We start from the raw sequence: 27,812 nt of genomic DNA on the forward strand, positions 1-27,812 counted from the left end.
GATATACCATCTCAAAAAAAATAATAAAAAAAAAACTATACTTTACACGATCCCGTAGAATGTTAATTTTCAGGTGTTATATTATATTAGCATATAATTAATATCTGCTTTTGTTTCTAATTCCAAAGTCTCTACCCTCTACTCTCGCTTTTGTACACTTCCCAATCTGGGCATGTTATTTGGTGTCGTCCGCTCGCTCAGTACACGCTCCCACGTGTTAACGTTCTACATGACGCACATGAGGAATATAGAAGATTTTCTTCTCTAATTTATGTATTTATTATTAGGAAAATGTTGTTTTCAAAGGAAACACCATGGAGACGATTAGAGGGGATGTCGTTTGGCTTGTTCTCCGCTGATGAAATAAGGTAATAATACACTTGCACAGCTCATAGCGAACATAGCTAAAGAGCTACCCGGAGCTCAGTGGCATGTTACTGTAAAGACACCCATCGTTTTAAACTGTTAAAAACATACAGTTTATTGAACACATTGTGAGCGTTGTGGCAACATGCACTATATGCTGACACACTAAATGCAGTAAGTTGTCGCAGTGTTTGCCACTGTTTTAAAAATCCCGTTACGTTTGAGTGAAACCTAAGTTAGTAAAAAAGTTATTTATCTATAGACATTCTGACAACTTCCCCGTGCTATCTGTGTGTCACAGGAAACTGAGTGTGAAAAGTATCACAAATTCCCTGCTGTTGGATAATGTGGGAAATGCCGCTCCAAACGGACTGTATGACCTGGCGCTGGGTCCAGCAGATAACAAGGAAATCTGCTCCACCTGCATGCAAGACTTCAGCAGCTGTCCTGGCCACTTTGGTCACATAGATCTGCCCCTTCCCGCCTATAACCCAATGTTCTTTGATGTAAGTGTCATTGTGCTGTTGCATGTCCTCCTTATGCCATGTGTTTATCTGGGGTTGAACATGTCAAAAGGTGCCTGTGATCAGTCATTCTGTTTTCTTTTGTCTTGTTACCTCGTAATAAAAGAAAACATACCTAACATAACATCGATGTGTTTACAGAAATTATACTTGCTCATCCGGGGTTCATGCCTATCATGCCATATGTTGAAGTGTCCGAGAACGGCTGTTCATTTACTGCTGGGCCAGCTGAAGCTCCTGGACGTGGGTGCGATGAAGGAGGTTTATGAGCTTGAGAATGTTCTCAATCAGGTCAGAAATGATTGGTGATAGAGCTCTTGTCATTGAGGTCAAAGCAAGTTATCTTGTAGAGAGAAGCAACATTCATTGAGCTGAAGTGTTTTACATATTGTGTTTTTGTCATTCTCTCCAAGTTGTTGGAGGTCAATGCTCAGCCATCTGGAATAGAAATCCAAGAAGCTCTGGAGGCGTTCATTACACCTGTCCTAAAAGTTAATCAAGACAAGCAGCACACTGCACCTGTGAGTCTGAAACTTATTAATCTCATCTGTATGTCTTTTACATCTGTTTGTATCTTTTACTTTAGTCGTATGATTGTGTCTGTCCACTGTCTAGTTGAATTTTATAAATTTGTTTTGATTTCAGGTCAAACATATCTGTGAGAAAAAGTCCAGTCTCATTAACAGTTTCTGGAGAGTACACATGGGTCCAAGGAAATGTCCGAATTGCAGGTAAGCTCAACTTTTTCCACCCTCCTTCATTGTTAGGTGAGTCATGTATATGATCTTCCATGAGAAAGTATATGTGTGTATTTCAGAGGTGCTAGAGTGACTGTGCGCAGAGAGCACAACTGCAAACTCATCGTCACCCATGGATCATCCACAGCAAGTGCAGAACAGGATGGTGAGTTTAGATTGCATTACATTAGATTGCATTTACCACCATTACTGTATTAGTGTATCGGAGGTGTGTAGATGCAGGTTATAAAGTGTTTTACACGTCCTCTTCTAACCATAAGGCTATGATGTCACTTCAAAAACATCAGTGTATGAATAAACTGAATATAATGCAGAAAATAATGTACAAAAATGCTATATTGTTAAATTCCTTATGGGTGAGGACTTGAATGGAGTAATAATGCCTGATAATAAAGAATTTCATCAGTAATTTTAAAGTAGAGCGACCTCTATTATACTGGATAGCATATTTTGCCATTATTTTGAAAGTAACATTTTCTAAATAAATGCAATCAGTAACAAATAACTTGTAAATGATTTTAAAATAGTTTAAATGTATGCAGTCAATGTAAGTAAGAAAGTAACCATATTAAATATATTCCTGTATTTTAGCAGTTTAAATCATATCTACAGTGGATTTATGGTTTGTTAGTTTCTATAGTATTTGTGTTTGCTTCCAGATAATTTAGTGATTACCAAACGTGGATTCTTGACTCCAAGTTTGGCACAAGAACACATCACCAAACTCTGGGAGAAGGAAGGTAAGACTGAATTAGGTTATTTCACATTTTCTTTCTAAGTTTGATAATGCAAACAAAAATTTTTTTTGAGTGTATCATTTTGACTTCTCTAGGTTTTTTCCTGAAGCATCTGTTTTCAGGGTTTGACATGAACAGCTCAGAGAAGAGCTTCAATCCTGAAGTTTTCTTTTTGGATTTGCTTGTGGTTCCTCCATCCAGGTGAGTTTATTACTGTATGTACAATGTTTCTTGTTTTTACAGAGAAATTTTTGACTGAATGATTTGTGTGTGTGTGGTGTTTTATAGGTTCAGGCCTATTAATCGTTTGGGGGACCATATGTTCACTAACGGACAGACTGTGAACCTCCAGGCCGTGTTAAAGGATAATTTCATAATTCAGAAACTCCTCGCACTGATCGCTGCTGAGAAGACTGGTGCTATTGAAGACACGCCGACAGAGATGGAGCAGGTGGGAAGAATTTATGTTAACAATAATCTAAATACACTAGTACACTAACTTATTGAATCAGAGTGAATTGGTGCATTTCTTTTAGCGTTGCACGATATACTGGTACTTAAAAAATATTACGATACCCTGCTTAAAAACGGTACGATTCCGCATTTCACTAGTACTGGTACATTAAGAATGCATTTTAGTAAGACCCGTATTTCTGCGTGTCTGTGTTTTGTTTACTACACACGTACATGTGACACTTATTATCCTTTATAAATTGATTAGACATGCTTTTGACTATTAAAATGTAATGAAATGATTAAAACAGAATCCAGAAAATTAATGGAAAACAGAGATTCATAAACAAAACTGAATTTGAGAAAAAATAATAAAACCTATTTCATCACATAATTTTTGTTAAACTTTTAATAGATTGCTGTTAAATTCTGCAAGTTTTATGATTTCAATTAATTAGACATGCTTTTTGATATATATATATTTTTTAATGTAACCATTAATATAGTCTAGAAAAATTTAAATGGAGTTTGGCAAAAAATAAAACAGATTTCATAGGGTCCTCTGTATTTCATTATTATTTCGTTGAATAATAAAAACATTTATTTCAGGGAAAAAAGATGTCCCAAAATTCTCAATTTCAATATTTTAAGCAATAGGGCCTTACAATCTTTTTCTTTTTTCCCAGAAATTCTTGTGTGTTTATTTTTTTTTTTGCCAAACAAACAGAAGTTTACTGTGAAAATTAATATGTGGAAGAAAGATTTTGTGAATATTCAGTTTAAAAAGTTTTAATAATAATTGTAGTATTTTTTTTTTCTACAATTAAGTGGTTAATCTTGTATTAATATTTATTTTTATCATTTAATTATTTAAATTTGGCAGAAATAGAAATCTATAAAGACCTACATTTTACTGTACAAAAGTGATACAAGACGTATAGACGTATTTACAACTTTGCAGAATGTTTTCATTCACTTAGAGTGTGTTACACACTGCATGAAAGGTCATTTTCAAAAATCCATAATAGGGGCGCTTTAAGGGTGTGTTCACACTTGTCATGTTTGGTTCAGTTAAAACGAACCCTAGTGCAATTGCTCTGTTAGTGCGGTTAATTTGAGTAAGTGTGAACACTGCCATCCGAACCCTGCTGCGCACCCAAAAAGCAGACCGAGACCGCTAAAAAGATGGGTTTCGGTCCACTTCCAAATGAACTCTGGTGCTGTTCGAGTGATATATGAATGCAACACAGACCAAATACTTCTAAACGAACCAAAAATGTGAAGTAATGACAAGATGCGACACTATGCGACATGATTTCACGAAGGGAACAGGCAGTGTATCCAAAACAAAATGAACAGAGGGCAAACGTGGAGCAACAAGGCGGTACAGTGCCTTTTATATTAGAAAATAAAATCATATACTCACAAAAATGCACGTAGTCCAGCAGACGGCATTGCGTGTGTTCGTCTTAAAGCGGCGATGAGCAGACTGATCAGTGAATGGGTACTTTGATGTCATACACCCGCAGCGCTGCTTTAAGTCGAATGCAACTTTTCCTTTTGTTTGGAGTGTTTGGTCATTCAGCATCATTCAACCCGACCCATCACGGTTGTGAACGTATCACTATGCCTTTAGGTTCTGTATCTTTAGGTTCGCTGACAAAAATGCTAGTGTGAATGCTAAACAGACCAGGACCAAATGTATCATTTTCCTTTTTGGTCCGGACCAAATAAACCAAACGAACCGAACTACAAGTGTGAACACACCCTAAAATGTAAAATAGAAAAAAAAAAATTTACCCCAAAATTGAGCTCTTACTCGGTAGGGGCAAGATAATTTGTGAGTAAATGTTGGTTAGTAGATATTGGAAAAATTATATGAAATAATTTTCCTTAAATTAATAAAAGATGATTTTTTTGTCAATAAAATACAGTCAACACAGAACAATTTATAAAAACTAAGAAAATGTACTTGTTTATGTGGAAGTGTTTTGCAACTTCCCAAGATGTAGTAGGGTCCCTGAAACATATTTTATTGAATGTTTCTTTGTTCAGCAGGGTAAATCCAATAGATTATGTGAATTTTAAGGAAGTGCATTGTAAATTATTTTAAATTATAAATAATTTTCAGTCAATTTTAAGGAAATATTAGGTTTACTCGTGTATGTGTATTATTTAAAGTTAGTACATCTGTATTGGCCATTGAATATCCCATAATGGAAAACAATCCTTTAGTTTTCACCCCATTTATGAGAAGTGCTATGTGTATTAATAATCTGTCATTTCTTCAGTCCAGTGAGTCCACAGAGATCAGTCAGATAGATCAGACCTTCTTAACGGGAGTCCAAGGACTGACTCTCACGGACAAGCTGTATAACGTGTGGATCCGCCTGCAGATTCATGTCAACATCGTGTTTGACAGTGAAATGGACAAATTGATGACTGAGAAGTTCCCAGGTGTCCGTCAGGTCAGTGTGTGACAGGCATCAAGATCGGAATCCATTAACTAAAATAGGTGGGAAATAATGTTTTGAAGTGTTTGTCTTTTCAAATGTGTCTCAGCTCTTGGAGAAGAAAGAGGGTTTGTTCAGGAAACACATGATGGGAAAGCGTGTGGATTACGCTGCACGCTCTGTCATTTGTCCTGATATGTACATCGGAACCAATGAGATTGGAATACCAATGGTAAGACTTTGGATTTTACCTTTCGATAATATTATTGTGTGATATATGTGAGATAATGTACGGTCAGCTTTTTATTGTGACAAAAAATAAACCCACAGTGGGTGTTTGAGCTGACTGTTTGTTATTCTGCTTATTGAACAACTAATTATCAAATTAAGAAATACAAGGGCATGACATATTCACCATACGGTACATATTAAAGTCCAGAAGCTGTAGTAACTCTGTACTTGCATGAGAGGTATGTAAGTAGCATTTGCATAATAGTAGTGCTTGATAGTCATTTGGGGTTTTTGAAAGTCATTAGATATGCTTCCTCTAGGTTTTTGCCACCAAGTTGACATACCCACAGCCGGTTACACCCTGGAACGTGAAGGAACTCAGGCAGGCAGTGCTGAATGGACCCAACGTCCACCCTGGAGCCTCCATGGTCATTAATGAAGATGGGTCCCGAACCATCCTTAATGCCAGCAACCTGACCCAGAGAGAAGCTGTGGCCAAACAGCTCCTGACCCCCAGCACCGGCCAGCACCGGATACCCATGAAGATTGTGAGTCAGTTTTCTTGACAAAGACATTATTTGGATAGATTTCATATATTATTATAACATCTAGTTTCACAAGCTGGTCTGTGCACAATATAAATTCAGTTTTATCCTATGTTAATAATGGAATGTTGCTTCTAGGGGTTTGTAATATTGAGACAAATGATATCTTGATGTTTTATTGGATATTTTTCTTTCTTTTCTTTCTTTTTCTTGTTTTTTTTTTTTGATGGTAATTAAACTGTATTTGCTTTTTCATTTTTGTGCTGGCGCCTTGGCTGGTTTAGGCCTGTCATGATTAGCCGAATCCCAAAGCTTTTGTTATTCTTAATATTCACTGCAGCAGTTCGTTTATAGGATTAGTTCACTTCCAGAACAAAAATTTACAGATAATTGTCAACCAAGATGTTCATGTTTTTCTTTTTTCAGTCATAAAAAAAATTATGTATTTTGAGGAAAACATTTCAGGAAGTTTCTCCATATTGTGGACTTCTCAAATTAATTTCCTGGGGCATTTTACTTTTTATAAGATCAGTTTGTTTGTTTTTTCTAACCATATCAAATGTATGCATTAGGCATCAGTGTCGCATTCTTACATTTAATCAAAATTCAATTAGAATAATCAGACACTACCGTTTGTTACCAGTCAAATAAAAAAACAATATCAACACAATTTATTTTGTTGATATTGTTTTCAACAATAAATTGTTTTGCTGAAGACGTGGTGCAAAGGCTGCATCTAAAACAGTGTTTAAAAGTATTTACAGTGCAATTACAATCAGTCAGTAGAACTAAAACTGTCAGTAGGTGGCGGTGAGTCATTGAGTTAATTATTAACCCAATTCGTTAAAAATGATTCGTTCAGGAACAGGGCAATGAGTAGCTGAATGAGTAATGTGTTCAAAAATGATGATTGATTTCAGGAATGTGTGTTGCTTCGAGATGCACAATAGTTCTGCTGTTGCTTTGTTTGGAACTATTTTTGTTGCTGAAACAACAAAAACACAATGTAGGCAATATTGTGTCTAAATTGTAACTTGCATTACTAACTTGTTGTTTAAAATCAATATCACATGTGCAAGCATTTATTGGGGAAAAGCATCACGCTTGTGTGATATTGTTTGTCCTTATTGGAAGGTATTTATTCATACACGAGTGTGCATTTTTCTCCCACTATCTTGAATTTTGGGGGTCATGCTTTCTACTAGGCTATATCACACAGTCAGGAGCACCTTCTAATCAATAATCAAAAAATATGATCAAAAATTAGCCTTCCCATTACAAGGTGATATTTGACTCTTTAAAGTGATTCACAGAGAATGTTACTAAAAGTATGTCATCTTTTATGTCAGTTTTTTTTTAATTAAATATTTTTTATGCTTTTTTAAAAATTCTAATTAAAGCTCCCCTCAGCGCAAACACATATATGCTGATTGGGTCACTCGCACATGGTGCTCTTAAATATTTTTTCATAGTCGCACACAGTAGTTTTGTTCACACTGTAGAGCCCTGGCAGTGAAAGCCTGCGCTATCAGTTTGTGAGTGACATGATCAACAATATCAGCTTCCACATTGTCACACTAAACAGCAATTAGAATACATAGCCAACATATTGCACACCCCAATTGCTTCACACTCATTTGAATCATGCAAAGCCAACAAAGTCAGCATTTTGTATAATTTGCTGATTCAATCCATTGACAAGAGCTTCTCTTTTGTAGGTAAATCGGCACATTAAGAATGGGGATGTGCTGCTGTTAAACCGTCAGCCCACTCTCCATAGACCATCAATTCAGGCCCACTGTGCTCGGATCCTGCCCGGAGAGAAAGTGCTCCGATTACATTACGCCAACTGTAAGGCCTACAACGCTGACTTCGACGGTGACGAGATGAATGCTCACTTCCCTCAGAGCGAACTGGGCAGAGCTGAGGCCTACACGCTAGTGAGCACAGACCAGCAGTACTTGGTGCCTAAAGTGAGTCTTCATCTAGAAAAACGAAATCGCTTATGCATGTATTGTCTGCCGTTTTGTAAAACACCTCACTGGTCTCTGCACCTTCTGTAGGATGGGAAGCCATTGGCGGGTCTGATTCAGGACCACATGGTTTCTGGCACCAGCATGACCATCCGAGGCTGTTTTTTCACACGGGATCAGTACACTGCGCTAGTCTACAGAGGCCTGACGGACAAGATCGGCAGGGTAAAGCTCCTGCCTCCTGCGCTCTTTAAACCCGTGCCTCTCTGGACAGGAAAGCAGGTAATCTTCATGCGTGTGGGATTTGTGTTGTCATACATTTAAGGCATCAGAGATGTTTCAGCCTTCAATTTGTCTTGACTGCATTCTTCCAGATGCCCAAAAACAAAGCAAAACCTGATACTTTTGGACTTGCATAAATACCAAGTTTTTGCTGTCTTTTCAAGGTGGTGTCAACCCTTTTGCTGAATGTCATCCCACAAAACAGCATCCCTTTAAACTTGGCGGGAAAAGCAAAGATTCCCAGTAAAGCCTGGGTGAAGGAACCTCCCAGAGCTGTTCCAGGATACAAGCCGGAAACTATGTGTGAATCTCAGGTAATTAGGAAATATACTCTATAATAGTGCTGTTACAGCACACTAGCACACTAGTGTTCATTTCTTTAACAAAAACTGTTGTCAGACTTGTTGACCAACATTTATTGCATGACAAAGACTACATGATCGATGATCGATAAACACTAACTATGACTATATCACAATGCAGTATCATTAATGGAAAAGGAGACTAAAATGAAGTTTAAAAATTAAAAACAAAAAATGAGGAGAAATGTAGGCCTAAATATAGAGAAATATAAAAAAAAATTAAATTCTAGATGTTTAAATCCCCCTGTGAGCGCGTTTCAGCCAAGGGGCCAGTTGTTCAAAAAGCTTAATTGAAATCAGAATGATCTGGATTTGGAAATCCCATGTTTTACTTTCCAGGACCATCTTACTTTTGTGCTGTTTTTTCAAAGCAAAATTGGAGTGGATCACCCTGATCCAGATACGCATTTTAAGATTTCCAGAACTGGATTATTAGTACTCTGTGGAGCCCCTAAAGGGACATGGTAATGAAAAAAAAAAATGAGATGTGGGGGGGATGCCAATGTTTTGCATTCTAGTTTTGCATTGCATTTACACAAATAACTACTTCTGACTGGTATATGATGATTGTGCCAATGTAGTTTACAATCAGTGATTAAAAAAAAAAAAAACTGAATTAAATATAATATTTTTGTTTGATATTGACCGCTGAAAAAATTGAGATGGGGACAACTGCCAATGTTTTGCAGTGCATTTACACAAATAATTACTTCTAACTGGTCTATGGTGAATGTACCAGTGTAGTTTTAAAAAAACTGAATTAAATATAATGTTTTTGTTTGATATTGACAGCTGTTTTGGGGATTTTTTTTGGGATATTTTACGTGTTAAAATGTTGTATTTTTTTGGACCAGTTTTAAAGTTTTATTATATTTTTGTTCCTGAAATCCACCCTTCTGCTGGGATCAGAATTTTTTTTTTTTTTGGCTTAAAAGTATCCCAATATTACTAAAATGTTTTGAGCAACACAAACTGAGGATTTAATCTAGATCAAAACCAATATTGCATTTTATAACCAATTCCAAATTCAGAATCCTTTTTTTCTTTTGAACAACCCATTTTTAAGTATTAATCCGATCCAATTAAGTATTGGCCAAAATCCGATCAGACTCAGGGGTGGTTGTTTAATTGTCATGAAAATAATATTATGACATAGCAGCTCATTTGGTGATAAAAGACAAGTGTAAGTTAAAGGTGCTTTTCTCTGCCAGCAATAAGGCTGTAACATAAAAATGGCTACAGATACTCAAAGACTGGAAATTGTGTCCAGTGTTTAAAACGGAGAGAAAATGACTTGGTTGAATAAATATCTAGGATACTGGGAAAACTGGATTTTGTTTGACCACGTCATGAGCAATTTATTGACTCATTGCTGTATGACATATAATTCCATCAACTTGTGTACAGATGCATAGATGACTGAATGATTATTCTGTGAAGTACAGTTTTTTTCTTAAAAAGCTTTTAGTATTTTGTTTAGTGCTTGTAGTCGTTTGTCATGTATTCCTATGTACTGCGTTTTTCAGGTGGTCATTCGTCAGGGAGAGCTTTTGCTGGGAGTTCTGGATAAAGCTCACTATGGCAGCTCAGCGTACGGTTTGGTCCACTGCTGCTACGAGCTCTACGGAGGAGAGACCAGCGGCAAACTGCTCAGCTGTTTGGCGCGGCTCTTCACCGCTTACCTGCAGCTTTACCGTGGTTTCACCTTGGGTAAAATTACACATCAATTCAATACCAACTTATCTTGTTGAACAGACAAGGTAGAATGGTATTTTGTATGAAACTATGTATTTTTTTCCGACAGGTGTGGAAGACATCCTAGTAAAAGATGGAGCTAACAAACAGAGAAGGAAAATTATCCAAAAGTCAGTCAAGTGTGGGTCCAAGGTAAATCACTGAAACATCTACATGCTTGAAGAATATGCTTGTGCTGTCATTTAAGGAAAGGGTACACCAAACTTTAAAAAGTATGCTCTTTAATTGGTGAATTATTATTAAAGTTCATTAATTATATTATGATTGTTTACACTGGCAAGAAAATAACAGGATGGACATAAAGAGTTAAAGGTTAAAGATTGGCGCTTGGATGTCATGAAATGTCTTTGGATCTTAATTTTCATATTTTTCATATTGTTTTTGTTTTTTTTTGTTTTTTTAAGTTATTGCTAATGCCTACTGATGTCGGTCCTGGATTTTCAAACAAAAAAATCTAGGGAAATTACTTAATTTAGTGAAAGTAATATTACACAAGACTAATTTTAACCCTTCTAAGTTTTCAAAAAAGGGTCACTCATTGAGTGTATATGTTAAATTTTTATTTGACCGGGATTTTTATTTGACCGGGATTAGTAACTTTATTTAATGAAATGCTAAAAACCAAAGTAGTAACAAAACACTTTGCACTTCCTTTATTATTTTAGGTCTTTTAAGCTCACATATGTGTAAATTTCTGTAGTGCTTATCAAATTCAGTATAGGTGAAAAGTTTAGATGCACCATGCAGAATATGCAAAATGTTAATTATTTTACCAAAACAAATTTGTTAAATGGGTGAAAACTTTTTGAATGTGAAATCAGAGTAAATTTTGCTTATTTTGTCTTCTGGGAGACATGTAAGTATTTTCTGTAGCTTCAAAAGGGCAGTACTAAAATTTAAAAATATGATATTTAGGGAAAATAAGAAAAATGTACAAATTTTCATTCTGTTCAAAAGTTTTCACCCTCCGGCTCTTAGTGCATTGTTTTTCCTTCTGGAGCATCAGTGAGTGTTTGACCCTTCTGTAATAGTTGAATATGAGTCCCTCAGTTGTCCTCAGTGTGAAAAGATGGATCTCAAAATCATACAGTCATTGTTGGAAAAGGTTCAAATACACAAAAAATGCTAAAAAAAAAAACAAAAACAAAGAATGTGTGGGGCCTGAAGGATTTTTCTGAAGAACAGCAGGTGGTTTAACCTTTTAGGACAAACAAGGGACTCATAAACACCTATCATATCTATTATTTTCTCTTGTGGACTGTATGTAAGTTTAAGTTTATGTGAAATGTCTTATTCATGTCAATACTAAAAAAAACTAACATGCATTTTTTATGATCCCTCCCTCTTTTGGTAAAATAATTAACATTCTGCAGATACTGCAAGATATGTAAACTTTTGACCTCAACTGTATGCAAACCTTTGAAACTTCACTACAGTAAAAACCTACTTCGACCTGAAGTGATCTGTGCGTCCACCTGCTGTGCAACAATTTAAGATTTAATGCTTAAAAAAATATACATTTTAAGTATTTAATTAAAAATTATTGAAAGAATATTTTTGTTTTATTAGATTTTTTTATTGTTAATTTTGAAGCATATTTGCAGTAATCTTACAGTCACATACTCGCACTCTCTTTAACACAGGCTCTCCAGGCTGCATTTAACCTGCCTGCAGCTGCTGGAGACAATGAAGCCAGAGAACGGTGGCAGGATGCACATCTGAACACAGACCAAAGAGATTTCAACATGGTCGACCTGAAGTTTAAAGAAGAGGTCAATCAAGTGAACAACAACATCAACAAGGTGCACATCTGAACGAGACATGCAGAGCGTGTATCTTCATGTTTTAATGTTGTTTCTTACTGTGGAATCATAATCACTCTTTATGTCTCAGTGGGATTCATTACTTATGATTTGTTGTTATTAGGTGTGCATGCCGCTGGGTCTTCACCGCTCCTTCCCAGAAAACAACCTACAGCTGATGGTGCAGTCAGGAGCCAAGGGTTCGACTGTTAATACTATGCAGGTAATGATCCCTGATTGGGATTGTCCAGATGCGGTCAGGTTAGGGCAGGTGTGTATTTCAGCTGTGATCTTCCACTGTGCCATGTTCCTGTGTATGTGCAGATTTCCTGTTTATTGGGTCAGATTGAGCTGGAGGGCCGTCGACCGCCACTGATGCCTTCTGGGAAGTCTCTGCCCTGCTTTCAGCCCTATGAACCTCAGCCGCGGTCTGGAGGATTCGTAACTGGCAGATTCTTGACGGGAATCAAACCTAGTGTACGTTCAAACTGGACTGTTTTTGATTGTGAATACACAGCCACGTTAGTTGTCATGATTATTCAAAGGGGTTCAAACCCTTAACCTTAAGTATGAAACCGTAAAACTCTTCCTGCATAGTTTAGGCCATAAATGGTACCTCAAATCATGTGGCTTGTCAAGGTGAACACACTAGCGATCCTATGGAAATGTGCTTAAAGGAGAAGTCCACTTCCAAAACAAAGATTTACAGATAATGTACTCACCCCCTTGTCATCCAAGATGTTCATGTCTTTCTTCTTCAGTTGTAAAGAAATTGTTTTTTGAGAAAAACATTTCAGGATTTTTCTCCATATAGTGGACTTCTATGGTGCCCCGAGTTTGAACTTCAAAAATGCAGTTTAAATACGGCTTCAAACGATCCCAAATGCGGTTGTAAACGATCCCAGCCAAGGAAGAAGGGTCTTATCTAGTGAAACGATCGGTTATTTTCATAAAAGTAATACAATTTATATACTTTTTAATGTCAAACGCTCGTCTTGTGTCACTCTGCCTGGACTCTGTTTTGTTCCGGTTCATGACAGTTAGGGTATGTCAAAAAACTCCCATCTCATGTTCTCGCTCAACTTCAAAATGGCCCTATATCGCTGTTTTACCTTTTTGGTTAAAGGGGTCATCGGATACTACGTTCACTTTTTCATGTTGTTTGAACATAAATGTGTGTTGGCAGTGTATGTACAAATCTACCCTATAGTGATAAAAATCCATGCAGTGGTTTTTAATTAATCTGTAACAATAATATCCCCTTTTTCAAATCAAGTGGTTTTCAGATGCCTGTCGGTGTGGCTAGTAGTAATACATTGCATGTGCTTCACTTATTTTTGCCATTTTGTTTTATTAGTATGTTTTTATTTATCTGTCTTTTCTTTCAAATTCTAAAAAAGATAAATATTGTTTGATAAGTGAGATCTCTGATTGAAGTCCTTGAAAATCAAAAAAGTGGTGCTTGAAAAGTCTTTGAAAGTTCTGAAATTTCATTTTACAGTGTCTGTACGAACCCTGATTTCATGTAGAAAAATGAAACTTTGTATTTAACTGGAGGATCTGTCTTACATTTTCAGGAGTTCTTTTTCCATTGTATGGCTGGTCGTGAAGGTCTTGTGGACACTGCTGTCAAAACCAGTCGATCTGGTTATTTGCAGAGGTAGATCTGCTTCTAACTGAAAACAGCATGCAGTCTAAAATCCTCATGAGATTCTTTCCTTCTATAGTGATGTGCTGTTCTGTTCAGAAATCTAATGTCTTTGGGTGTTTCAGGTGTGTGATCAAGCATCTAGAAGGTCTGGTAGTCCAGTATGATCTGACTGTACGAGACAGTGATGGAAGTGTGGTCCAGTTTCTTTACGGAGAGGACGGCTTGGACATCCCCAAGACCCAGTTCCTACAGCCACAGCAGTTCCCATTCATCAGAGACAACTATGAGGTAGCTGAACAAGTTCATAAGATCAGTGTTAATTTCGTTGATGAATAATTTTTGTCATAATTCGTGTCAACGACATTTTTTCACTAACAAAAATGAGACAATAACAAAATAAAATTCGTTTTGAATGACGAAAATCTATTGATATTTTCGACAATGATTTAAAAAAAAAAAAAAAAGAGACAAAAATGTCACAGCAGTTAATATGTCTGTGTCTATCATGATAAAACCTTAACCTAAAATCTTATGATATTTAATTGACCAATTCAGATGACTAAAGTATGACTAAAACTAAATGGCATTTTAATCAAAAGACTATGACTAAGACTAAATCAAGTCAAAATTAACATTGTGTAAGATAATTAAACTGATAATAACAATTACTTTGCTGAAAAATTATAATTATGACTACTGATCATGCTTGTCATTTGAGAAATTTCTCTTTACATTTCATCAAGATTATTGCACTTTCATGTAAACACAAATCAAGAGAGTGTCAACTAATAAGCAGGGTTTATTTTATCTCATGTAGCTTCCTGATTTGTATTTATCATGTACATTAACACTCTCTACATTATAGGATAAACATTGTAATTATAAATTATGTTAATGTTTTTGTTGCAAAAAAAAAAAGCTTGTTATAGCACAACATTTGTGTATGTGCATTTATAAAGCAACCACAATTGCAAACAGTGTAATCAAGAGATCAATGTTTGGATTTGTCACTGAGAAGGTTTGCTGACAGACTTAGTGGCAGTAAATAGCATAAGCGACCACATAATGTAACCCAGGCTGGCTGTCTTGCACTTTTATATGAGCAGAATATCACAATTGAGTTCTCTAAACTCCTGTGTTTATTTGATCATTACTTCATAAGTTCTGGCAGTCGCAAGAATGAAAGCTTGTGGAGGCATGATTTGAATGCAAGATAACTTAAATCTGAAATGGGGAAGAAAAAACCCCCATAGCAACCAGCAGGCCAATATAGACTGTAGATTAATTGAGAGAAGCACAAATTGTGATTACAACTGAAATAAGACTAATTGTGCATTCCTACTGTACATAGACATATCTGTGCACCATTGCGCTGATGGAATAAGACTTTTAACATTTTATATAATACACTTTTTTTTCTAGGTTATCAGAAAATCAAAGTGCTTAGATGAAGTTCTGGCTAAAATGGACCCAGAGGCAGCATTTAATCATTTTAAAGCCATAAAGAAATGGAAAGCCAAACATGAGCGTGTTTCACCCAGAGACGGTGCCTTCCTGCTCTACTCGCAGAAGAAACTGAGCAAGTTGAAGTCTCAAGTAGGAAATGAGATCGTGAACAACGGGAGAGAGGCAGCCACTCTGCAGGTACTGAAGCAGTCGTAGAGGGGTTTCAGTTTACAAATGTCTTACAGTGACATCCTGTGAAGGACTTTGTTAGAAAGATGATTCAATTCCCCAACCCTTCTCAAAATAACACACTTAACCTACATTGTTTTGTGTTTAGCTCCTGGAGAAGTGGAGAGCTCTGGATGAGTCTGACCAAATGAAATATTTAAAAAAGACGTCTCATTGTCCAGACCCGTGTCTGGCTCTTTACCGGCCGGACATCTGCTTTGGTTCAGTGTCTGAGACGTTTGACTCCATAGTTGAGTCCTACCTGGATCAGTGCAGTGTCAAGCAGGAATTCCAGGCCTCCTCTGAAATAGTTGACACAGATAGGTAAGACTCTATGCTGACATTAAACATGAATGAATATAACTGGATTAAAGGGCCATTTCTAGACTTCTAGATTTTGAATTTGGAAAATTGTTGGCAGACTAAAGTGGTTCATACATATATATATACAACTATATATATACTTTTTTTCCATTTACAGAAACTAGTGTCTTTAAGTAATCAAATAATTATAGTTGAAATAAGTTTCAGATTTTTTCCCCCCGTTCATGATTTACTGGATAAGAATTTATATACATATATACAGTGCTGCTTGAACGTTTGTGAACGCTTTAGAATTTTCTGTATTTCTGCATAAATATGATGCAAAACATCAACAGATTTAAAGTTGACAAAGAGAATCCAATCAAACAAACAAGGTAAAAATATATACTTTTAGTTATTTTTATGTCATTTAGTTCCTGAGAAAAATGATCCAGTGTTAAATATTTGCAAGGTGCAAACGTATGTGAATCTTTGCTTTCAGTATCTTGTGACCCCTTTTTGAAGCAATAACTGCAGGTCACATTTTTTGTTACTGCTGATCAGTCCTGCACAGTGACTTTATAGCCCATTCTTTAGTAAAGAAACACTTGAAACCTGTGATGTTGGTGGGTTTCCTTCTAAGAACTTCTTGCTTCAGGTCCTGCCACAACATTTTAATTGGATTAAGGTCTAGACTTTGACTCTGCCATTCCAAAACATTACCTTTGTTCTTGTTTAACCATTTTTTAGTAGAATGACTTGTGCACTTGGACTTGTTGTCTTTTTGCATGACCCACTTTCTCTTTAGATTTTTTTCATGGACAGATGTCCTGACATTTTCCTTTAGAATTTGCTGGTATAATTCAGAATTTATTGTTCCATCAATGATGGCAAGTCATCCTGGCTCAGATGCAGCAAAACAGGCCCAAACCTTGATACTACCACCACCATGTTTCACAGATTGGATAAGGTTCTTCTTATGCTGGAATGCAGTGATTTTCTTTCTCCAAACATAACACTTCTCATTTAAACCCAAAAATTATATTTTGGTCTCATCTGTCCACAGAACATTTCTCTAATAGCCTTCTGATTTGTCCACTTGATCTTTCTGCAAAAAAAAAAAAAGATCAAACTGCAGATAGGCAGCAGTGTTTTTTTGGAGAGTTGGGGTTTTGTTCTTGCAACCCTGCCATGCACACCATGCTTATTCATTGTTCTCCTGATGATGGACTCATGAACTTGAACATTAACCAATGTGAGAAAGGCCTTTAGTTGCTTAGAAATTATCCTGGGGTTCTTTGCAACCTCGGAAACTGTTACACATCTTGCTTTGGAGTGATCTTTGCTGGTCGACCACTTTTGGGGAGGGTAACTGTGGTCTAGAATTTCCTCCATTTGTACACAATCTGTCTGACTGTGGATTTGTGGAGTCCAAACTCTTAAGAGATGTTTTGTAACCTTTTCCAGCGTGATGAGCAACAACATCTCTTTTTCTAAGATCCTCAGGGATCTCGTTTGTTTGTGCTTTGATTCACTTTCACAAACATGATCAGACTTTAATAGATCCCTGTTCTTTAAATAAAACAGGGCATAAACTGACACCTAATTGTCATCCTATTGACTGAAAACACTTCTGAATAGATAGGCTCTAGTTTCACTTTCAAATTAACTACTAATCCTAGAGATTCACACATTTTTGCAACTCACAAATATGTAACGCTGGATAATTTTATAAATGACAAAGTATATATTTTCATCTTATTTGTTTAATTGAGTTCTCTGTCAATTTTCAAAACTTCAAAAATCTGCTTAACTTTTTGGTCTTCATAAAAATAAGTTTATAAGTTCTTTATAAAAATGTCTATGGTGTTTTAAGATTTGATTAGTTCACATATGATTTAGGCTACAGGTCTAGAAATTAAATTTTTAAAATTAGGGTACATCAGATATCCAGCCATGTATTAAAATATGAAATGCCTTGTTTTTTTAATTAATTTTAGCGTATTTTAATACTCCTCATTTTGCCTTGTTTTTAATCATTTTAAGTCGTCTTGAAGTCCCACTTGGAGGTTTTTCCCCTGGTTGAGAACCACTGGAGTAAAGAAATAAAATATATATGTAGTTTCATGTATTAGAAGGATTAATTATCATCATCATTATTCATCGTTTTGTTCACTCTGTGTGTGCTGACAGATTGAGGCATCTCCTGCAGCTGAAGTGGCAGCGATCTCTGTGTGACCCCGGAGAGGCCGTAGGTCTGCTAGCAGCTCAGAGCATTGGCGAACCGTCCACCCAAATGACCCTCAACACCTTCCACTTCGCTGGCAGAGGAGAGATGAATGTCACCCTGGGTATTCCAAGGTCAGATTTCATTTGGTAGTCAATACTAATGCCAGTAAAACTAATATGCTGTTTGCCTCTCTCCTTCATTTAAAAAGTTAAATGTTCTTGTGTAATTCATCTAAAGAAATCTTTCAATATGAAAACTTCTTTTATAGATTAAGAGAAATACTCATGGTTGCAAGCTCTAACATCAAAACCCCCATGATGAGCATTCCAGTTCTGATGAACAAGAAAGCCTTGAAACGTGTGAAGACGCTGCGGAAGAAGCTAACACGAGTGTGTTTGTCAGAGGTAAGCACAACTTTTTCAGTGTTTGTCAGTGTTTTTGTTTCAGTGTTTACTTGTGTCAGTGTGCTGTGTTATTCTGTAAAACATTTTTCCTCTCCACTATAGATCTCAAATCTCATTCATGGTCATGTTCTAGGGGTGTGCGATATGACGATTTTTGATCGTGGATAATAAAAATGTCTCCACGATCTGCTTTTGGAGAAATATCGTAGTGTCGTGCTATTCTATCAGTTGCAGTTCTCCTCCATCTCAATATATTGTACAATGCGACATACGTGAACGTCAGTATTAACTCAGTGGTAGAGTTACACTCGCAGGGCACTGAACTTATTCACAGTCACAAAAGTACATTATTTGCTTTAAAGCCTTGCCGGTTAAACATTTCATATGCGTGCTGTTCCAGTGCTCGTACACCTGAAGCACGCACACACTCTAAATTCCTGTCAAATAGCGGCTAATTATTGAACTAAGTAATGCATCGCATCTGAATCGTGCTAATATTGTCAAGGTTTACATATAAAAACAGTTGTTTATGTCTAAAGTGAAAGTAAACAATTGAGAGAACAACAGATGTTAGATGCATGCAGCTTTTATAACGGGACAGCATACTAATTGTATTCAACATGCTGCTGCTTGTCATTAAAGGGACAGTTCACCCAAAAATGATAACGCTGTCATTATTTACTCACTTACATGTTGTCCCAAACCTGTATTAATGTATTTTTTTTGCTCAATGCAAAATAAGATATTTTGAAGAATGTGGTTAACCAAACAGTAGCTGGTCCCCATAGAGTTTAATAATAGAAATTATCAAATAGACAGCGTTCAACAGAAAAAAGAAACTCATTCAGGTTTAAAACAACCTGAGAGTGAGTAAATGATGGTATTAAAATAAGCACTATAACAGAATTGACAGACAGATGACAGAATTTTCATTTTTGGGTGAACTATTCTTTTAATGTTAATAAAACAACAAAACACAGAGAAAAATCACTCACTGCTCTTGACTGAAGAACTTTAATACAGTTGATTTAATAAGAATCAATGTACAATGTATATAGCATATAAGTATATAGTGTTTTTACTTTTTATATTAGTTAATTCAATTTCTTGAATGCTACTGCTAAATACACCTTTTGTACCTGAAAATAAAACAATGTTTGTTTGGTTTTTTTGTATCATGTTTTTTTTCTTATTTTTTAGTAACTAATAATAAATAAATGATATTTTTGCCATATCACCCACCCCTAGTACATTCTAATATGGCAACTTGAAGGGCTAGTTCACCTAAAAATGAAAATTGCCATTATTTATTTAACCTCATGTTGTTCCATTGATTTTTTTGGGAACACAAATAAGGATATTTTTTAATGAAACCTGTGAGGTCTTTTGGTATCTCCAAGTCCATGCAGCCAGAACTTCATAAAGGACATCATATTAGTAATCCATGGAAATCAAGTTGTCAAAGCTTTATTAGATGTCACATAGCAAGTAAGCATGTGTGAATAAAAGCTAAAATTAAATCTGTTAATCATATAAAGTAAACGTGTTTTCCTCAGAAGACTTGGATTTAAGCCGCTTGATTTAAATAGATTATTTTTGTAATGTCTTAATTGGACTTTTTAAAGCCTCAAAGCTTTGGCGTAATGGACTTTCATTGGAGGGACAGAAATCTGTCAGGTTTCATTAATGACAGGAGGGTGAGCAAATGATTTTCCATTCATGTTTCTCATATGGAAATAGCTTGGATATACTCCAAGACATCCTTTTGTTTTACAGAAAAAAGAAAGTCATACAGGTTTGTAAAGGAGTGAAAAAAGGTCAATCAGATGAACTACTGTTATAAATGTTTAAACTTCCACATGCTTTTGATCTTTCTGAGTACAGGTGCTTCACAAAGTGGATGTGATAGAAACTTTGCGTGTGGCGGATAAACGCAGCCAGAAATCAAGAGTTTTCAAACTCACATTTCACTTCCTGCCCCCTGAGCGATACCAGCAAGACAAGCTACTCACCCCTAATGAGATTCTTCATTTCATGGAGCAGAAGTACGCTTAAAACCATTCAGCTGCTCAAGAGTCTTTTCATGATAGAGGATTTCCCCCAATATAAATAAGCTTATTTGTACCATACAGATTCTTTCGCATGTTGCTGGAGGCTGTTAAGAAGTTGAGCGCTAAACTGGCAACTGCGAATGTGCTGGATGCGCGTAAAGCCACGGCGAGTGACGGTGATCATGATGCCGGCGGCGCCGCAAGCAAAGAGGTACAGAGTCACAACAGGCCGCATGTGTGCTGCTGCCATGTCATAAACATGTAACAACAATAGTATGCTTGACTTCTCCACAGGATGATGGTGAAGAGGATGCAGAAAACAACAGGATTGTGGATGATGAGGCGAATGAAGGTGATGCCGATGCCACAGATTCCAAGAGAAAAGAAAAACAAGAAGAGGAGGTATCAAAATTCACCCAGTCTCTAAATGTGCCCCTGGACCACAAAACCAGTCATAAGTAGCACAGGTATATATGTAGTAATAGCCAAAAATACATTGTATGGATCAAAATGATCGATTTTTCTTTTAAACCAGAAATCATTAGGATATTAAGTAAATTTCCTACTGTAAATATATCAAAACTTAATTTTTGATTAGTAATATGCATTGCTAAAGACTTCATTTGGACAACTTTAAAGGCGATTTTTCTCAATATTTAGATTTTTTTGCACCCTCAGATTCCAGATTCAAATAGTTGTATCTCGAACAAATATTGTCCTATCCTAATAAACCATACATCAATACATACATGACCCTTACAAGTGGTTTTGTGGTACAGGGTCACAAATATATTCATGGTCTTATTGTGTACAATTTGTGCGAGTGGGCATGTGCACTTCTGCGTCATAATCGTTACCGGTTCTGAACAAGCTTAATTTCAGTTAATGCTCTGCTTGTTCTGGGTAGCAGCATTGTATTTAGGGGCCTTTGAGATTTGTTTTCCCCAAATTCTTATTTTTATATTTAGCCAAATTCCAATTACATTTTAATGGTTTAATTGAATTTTAATAAACAAAAAGATGATCTGATTGTTCAAACTTTTAACAATTATAGTGGCCTATGAAGTGTTTGTTTATATATATATATATATATATATATATATATATACACATATAAGCCTAGCTATATTATGTTTATTATGTAATTTTCTGTATTTTTAATGGCATCCTATTTTTCTTTATTTTACAAAAGCACAAAGAATAGTTTTTATTGTGAATATACACAAATAAAAGCAAACCGTTCATAGTTTCAATTACCTGTATGACTAGGATTCATTTTCATGTTAGAAGGAAAAACAATCAAGTGATTGCACCGGCACCGCATGCGCACAAGCAGTTAAGCAGTGCTAACTTGACAATGCAACCTTTCCGTTATCATAATAAAATACAGTCAGCCAAACATATGGAAAAATCACACTACTTAATCGTTATCAACATAGGCTACTACTTTTATGCCAAACAATTTGTTTTATGTGGAAATTGGAATGCGAGTGAAGTACAAAACCAGGTTTACATAATAAATAATATTTTGGGATACAAATACATCTCGAATAGGGAAACATTTGGATTTGTCGTATGAGAGACCTAATGTTAGTTTCAATTTCACTTTAGCCTGAATGAATTTGTTTTGGCTTGTCGATAATATAGCCTAGCTTTTTATATTTTTCATTCTTGTTTTTTTCTGAATACTGTTGAATTGAAAGGATTTTTTTGTGGAGTAAGGGGGGGCTTAAATAGCCTAGCCTATGTTTAGTGTTTGTAAGCATTTCGCATTTCAGATCTATTTCTGAATGCAATAATAAAATGCAATTTAACATTATTTGCCTACGCAATATCTTTTTTTCTTTTTTTTTTTTCTCTCAAAACAAAAATGCCATTTTAACAATCCAATTCTATTTTAACAATCCAGCAGATGTTTTAAAATATTTTGATAAATTAAAATTAAAAATTAAATTAACCTTTAAACTGTTTAACTGTATTAATCAATCAAAATTATTTCTGTCGGTTAACGTTTAACTGGTAAAAATGAACATCCCTAATTTAAACAGTTCCTTTCAGAAATTGTGATACTCCTTAAAAATGTTTTAATAAACTATTACTATTACTGTTTTGTTAATACTTTGAGAATTTGATTTTACAGTAAAATATTTCTGTCACAAGTTCTTAAAGCGAACTATTTTGACTAGTGGAAGTGAAGACCTTTGAGTTGGTGTCTATGTGTGGGTTTGGTTTATATATACTGGTGGTGATTTGAACCTGAATACACACACACTCATGGGGACTCGTGTCACAGTGGGGACCTAAATTGAGGTCCCCATGGGTACAATAGCTTATAAATCAAACAGAATTGATTTTTTTCTGAGAAAGTAAAAATGTAGAACATTTCCTGTGATGGGTGGGTTTAGGTGTAGGGTTGGTGTAGGGCGATAGAAAATATGGTTTGTTGAGTATAAAAACCATTATGCCTATGGAGAGTCCCTATAAGGATAGCTGACCAGACATGTGTGTGTATAACGATCATGTTTATCAAATGAAATGAATTTTAATCAAGTGAACTGCTGGTGAAGTGACTCTTTCTGAAAAATTCTGAGCAATTCTGAAAAAGAAATTCATGTCCTCATATAGTGAGACAGTAGATGATGAAAACACCACATATGTGTGTGTTGTAGACCAACCTGCGCTGCTCATTCACACAAAAACATTCACAACATGTAGGTTTCATATCTAAATAGCCTTTTTGTGGTTTAATATTAATAGAGAGTAGTCTATATCATGATTTGATTTTTGTACAAGCTTTCATTTATTCTTTTAAAATTTTGCCAATATTTATATAGTAAATTCCACTTTCATGACTGTATTCTACAATTCCATCTGTGTTTTCTGTATTATGAAAGTAAAATCCTATGTCCGCGATATGACCCTTCAGGTAGACTATGAGAGTGAGGAGGGAGAGGAAGTCGTTGAAGAGGAACTGGAGGATTTGGCTGAGGACAAACAGGAAGAGGAAGATACTCAGGAGAACTCTGAGGAAGGGTCTGGTGAAAGCCAACCGGCAGACAATCCTCAGAAGAGTCCTGATCAGCTGAGTGGAGCTTTACAGGACTCCATGAGGATCAACGCTGTGCTTCAGTTAAGCTCTGCCATTGAGGACTACAAATATGACACCACAAATGGGCTCTGGTGTGAGGTGTGTACAAATCAGTCTTAAATCGGTATCATTATCATCATTTACACATTTTGTGCTCTTGAGGGACGTCCTGAAACTATTTGTACACTTAGACAGGGTTCGAACAAGGTTCTTAAAGTACTTGAATTTGACTTTTTGACATTTAAAACCTTTGGAAAACCCTTTAATATAGCAATATTTCTGAAGAGGTACTTGAAAAGTACTTGAGTAAGTGTATAATTTTTTCAATAAGCACATCTTTTCACACAATTTAAAAAACATACTTTTTTGCCTTTTTTAGTTAATGTCATAAAACTAGCGGGCTAAGCCAGTAGTAGTACTGACAGTGTCGTGTAAACATGGCTGAAGACTTGAAAAGAGAAATAGATAAACAAAATCAATTGAGTCATTTCCTCTGGAACTTCTCTGATTGATTCAAACTCGTGACTTTGATCATTCATTATAAGCGATTCACTGGCAAAAACCAGATCAAATTAAAAGAGTCATTCATTTTTGAATTTTGACATCACTTGAAATGATTCTTGAAAGTGAAACGGAGCTTTTCGAAATTCCGAATCAGTTAAATCATTGTGTCGCAAAATGATTCACTGTTTCGAAGCACTCCAACCGGACTGAGAATCATTTGGTTCAGATTGGAAATTCAGAGTGCATATTACTTTGATTACGATCGAAACTGGTTTGTGATCATTTTGCAGATTAAATTATTTTTAAATGGAATAATTTGTGATATGCGATTTTAAGTCCCGATCTAAATCCAATGATTTGTGATACGCTAAATTCCGATCTGAAATGATGGTTCGCGAATGATTATTCGGATTAGGACTTTGGAGCACGAATCGCAAGTTATTTGATTCAGATCGGGACTTCGGTGCGGGTTCGCGAATCATTTGATTTTTGTTTGTGACTTTGGCGCACATATGGCAAATCATTTGATTTTGATCTTGAATCATTTTGTGAATCACTCCGAGTCCTCATCTGAATTGATGGTTTGCGAATTATTATTCGAATCGGGACTTCGGAGCGTGGATTGTGAATCATTTGATTAGATCGAAACGTTGGAGCAAGTTTGTGAATCTTTTGATTCAGTTCGAGACATTGGAGTGCGTATGACGAATCGTTATTTTTCAATCAGAGTTTCAGAGTGGTTTTGCTTTTCAGATTTTTAAACAGTAGAAATCATTAAACCCTTAGGGCAGTACAGTTATAAAAACAAAACAATGAAAAAAAATTATACACAAATATAAATCCCAGTAAACTATAGTAAAAGTGTAGTACATTTTATAATACTTTAGTTGTAATACTTAGCATGTGGTTCACTTTATTTTGTGCCTTTTTGTTATATTAGTATATTTTTGTTTATTTATTCATTTATTTTAGAATTCGAAAGAGAAGACATTGTTTGATAAGTTCAAACTCTGATTGAAGTCCTTGAAAATAAAAAAATTGCTTAAAGTCCTGGAATTTCACTTTACAGATCTGTACGAATGCTGCTTAGATGCTGTACTCTAAAAAATGCTTGCATACCAATTTCTAATTTCTAATAAATGCAGTTACCATACCAGTTAAGGGAACACTCCACTTTTTTTTTTAAATAGGCTCATTGTCCAACTCCCCTAGTGTTAAACAGTTGAGTTCTACCGTTTTCAGATCCATTCAGCCCATCTCCGCGTCTGGCGGTAGCACTTTTAGCATAGCTTAGCATAGATCATTGAATCTGATTAGACCGATAGCATCTCGCTCAAAAATGACCATATATAATGACAATATTTTTCCTATTTAAAACTTGACTCTTCTGTAGTTACGTTGAGTACTAAGACTGACGGAAAATGAAAGGTTGCGATTTTCTAGGCTGATATGGCTAGGAACTATACTCTCATTCCGGCGTAATAATCAAGGAACTTTGCTGCCATACCATGGGTGCAGCAGGCGCAATGATATTCCGCAGCACCTGAAAGTGACCGGCACTGAGTTCGTGAAGATGCAGAGTTGCAGTCGGCAGAACTGACAACTGGGTAGTATCATTGCGCCTGCTGCACACATGGTACGGCAGCAAAGTTCCTTAATTATTATGCCAAAATGAGAGTATAGTTCCTAGCCATATTGACCTAGAAAATCGCAAGTTTTCATTTTTCATCCATTTTTGTACATGATGTAACTACAGAAGTGTCAAGTTTTAAATAGGAAAAATATCGAAACTCTTTGGTCATTTTTGAGTGAGATGCTGTCGGTCTAATCAGATTCAATGATCTATGCTAAAAGTGCTACCGCCAGACCCGGAGATCGGCTGAATGGCCAAACTAGTGTCCATATGGAACCAAGTGGTGGTGGGTGTGTGTGTGTGTGTGTGTTGTTGTTTGTTTGTTTTTTTTTAAATTAACAAATGGTATAGGTGCATTCATATCCATAATGCATTGCTGCTTCTGTTTGACAGCTATCCCTGGTCCTACCCCTCACTAAAGTGCACTTTGACCTCACGTCAGTGGTGGTGAAGCAGGCTCAGAACGCTGTCATCATGGAGACCAAGGGTATCACACGCTGCTTGTTAAATGAAGTCACCACAAAGGAGGGCAAAAAAGAGATGGTGCTTAATACGGAGGGCATCAACATGCACGAGATGTTCAAATACGCTGATGTGAGTCCAAAGTTGTTTTCTGTCTTCGAAATTCATTGTACATGCATGCATGATATTCTGGTGTATTGCTCATATTATATCAGCTGTTCATATATGGCATATAAAACAATCTGTTTTGTTGCACTAGATCCTGGACCTGAACAGGTTATACTCCAACGAGGTTCATGCTATGGCCAACACGTACGGTATTGAGGTGGCCCTCAGAGTCATTGAGAAGGAGATTAAAGATGTGTTCGCTGTCTATGGTAATGAAGCAGAACAGGATTGTTTGACTCACATAGCAGTATGTGTTTCATTGGAAATCTTACTGGTTCCTCTGTTCACAGGTATTGAGGTGGACCCACGCCATCTCTCTCTAGTGGCTGACTACATGTGTTTCGAGGGGGTGTACAAGCCTCTAAACCGATTTGGCATTCAATCCAACAGCTCCCCGCTGCAACAGATGACCTTTGAGACCAGTTACAAGTTTTTAAAGCAAGCCACAATGCTGGGTACAGTAGTCTTTCCTAATTTCATAATGATGTATATTGAAAATGATTAATAGTATAGTTGTTCAGTAGATTAATTATTCATGTCTCAATTATTGCTTTCTTTTGTTAGGTTCTTATGACAAACTCAGTTCGCCCTCAGCTTGCTTGGTTGTAGGAAAAGTTGTGAAAGGAGGAACCGGACTCTTCGATCTGAAACAGCCATTATAGTAATGGACTGCAATTGGAGAATTCATTTGCTCATTGTTATGGATGTCAGAATGACAAACAGCAATATTTTTTTGTCTATAGAACATCAATAAAATCTTCATTCATCTTTTTTTTCTTTTGACTTCTTGTAGTTTTATTATTGTTGTTGTTATTACTATTATTATTATTATTATTATTATTATTATTATTATTATTATTATTATTATTATTATTATTATGCAAAATAATAAGCCAGATTGAGGATAGTGAAGATCCATTTCCAAAAGTAAACAAAAATAAAATAACATTTGAAAAGTTTAAAAAATTCAATATAATTAGAATGTTAAAATTGCATGATTTTATATGTTTACATGTGTTTTAAATCCAGTTTAACCCACAAACATTGTAAATGTTAATGACTGTATAATTAAAGTATAATGAACCCACAACAATTAAAAGCAAAACTACGTTTTTTTTAATTAATAGATAATTGAGATTTCATTGACATTTTGACCACTAAACTAGTAAATGACTCCACTTTCCCAATTTCAAAAATATGGGGACGGGCTTAGGAGAGAGTGGGGCAAGTTGACCCATCCCCTATATCTTGGCAACTGTACATTTTTACTGTCATGTGATCATGTATTTTGGAATCACACACAATTTCTACCAGACTGTGAAAAGGAAAGACACATGGGAGATGGGAGGAGTGGAGAGCACACATTTACTTAACTGTTTTTGACTTGTCAAAGTAAAATTTTA

The 27,812-nt window shown here is 35.9% G+C and overlaps 1 protein-coding gene across 1 annotated transcript; it reads left to right on the top strand.

Moving 5' to 3' along the window:
* Positions 1–184: 184 nt before the first annotated feature.
* Positions 185–27,181, top strand: polr1a (RNA polymerase I subunit A). Its single transcript, XM_051104429.1, has 34 exons — positions 185–368; positions 668–872; positions 1,032–1,181; positions 1,304–1,411; positions 1,536–1,621; positions 1,708–1,793; positions 2,308–2,388; positions 2,481–2,586; positions 2,674–2,836; positions 5,130–5,306; positions 5,401–5,523; positions 5,843–6,070; positions 7,786–8,040; positions 8,131–8,322; positions 8,487–8,636; positions 10,211–10,394; positions 10,489–10,571; positions 12,083–12,241; positions 12,366–12,464; positions 12,566–12,718; positions 13,819–13,901; positions 14,015–14,180; positions 15,315–15,536; positions 15,676–15,890; positions 18,063–18,230; positions 18,368–18,503; positions 20,388–20,548; positions 20,636–20,765; positions 20,849–20,956; positions 23,481–23,741; positions 26,173–26,373; positions 26,501–26,618; positions 26,700–26,864; positions 26,974–27,181. The coding sequence occupies exons 1-34, from the start codon at positions 292–294 to the stop codon at positions 27,069–27,071; spliced, it is 5,097 nt and encodes a 1,698-aa protein (XP_050960386.1). The 5' UTR covers positions 185–291; the 3' UTR covers positions 27,072–27,181.
* Positions 27,182–27,812: the final 631 nt, after the last annotated feature.

Source organism: Labeo rohita, unplaced genomic scaffold (assembly GCF_022985175.1).
Source record: "Labeo rohita strain BAU-BD-2019 unplaced genomic scaffold, IGBB_LRoh.1.0 scaffold_72, whole genome shotgun sequence".
NCBI classification, from domain to species: Eukaryota; Metazoa; Chordata; class Actinopteri; order Cypriniformes; family Cyprinidae; genus Labeo; species Labeo rohita.

Bases quoted from the DNA above. Each gene is read 5' to 3' on its own strand.
- polr1a (XM_051104429.1), top strand. From the start codon at position 292: ATGTTGTTTTCAAAGGAAACACCATGGAGACGATTAGAGGGGATGTCG. The intron at 8,637-10,210 runs GTAATTAGGAAA...TGCGTTTTTCAG, and splicing joins AAACTATGTGTGAATCTCAG to GTGGTCATTCGTCAGGGAGA. The intron at 26,619-26,699 runs GTAATGAAGCAG...CTCTGTTCACAG, and splicing joins AGATGTGTTCGCTGTCTATG to GTATTGAGGTGGACCCACGC.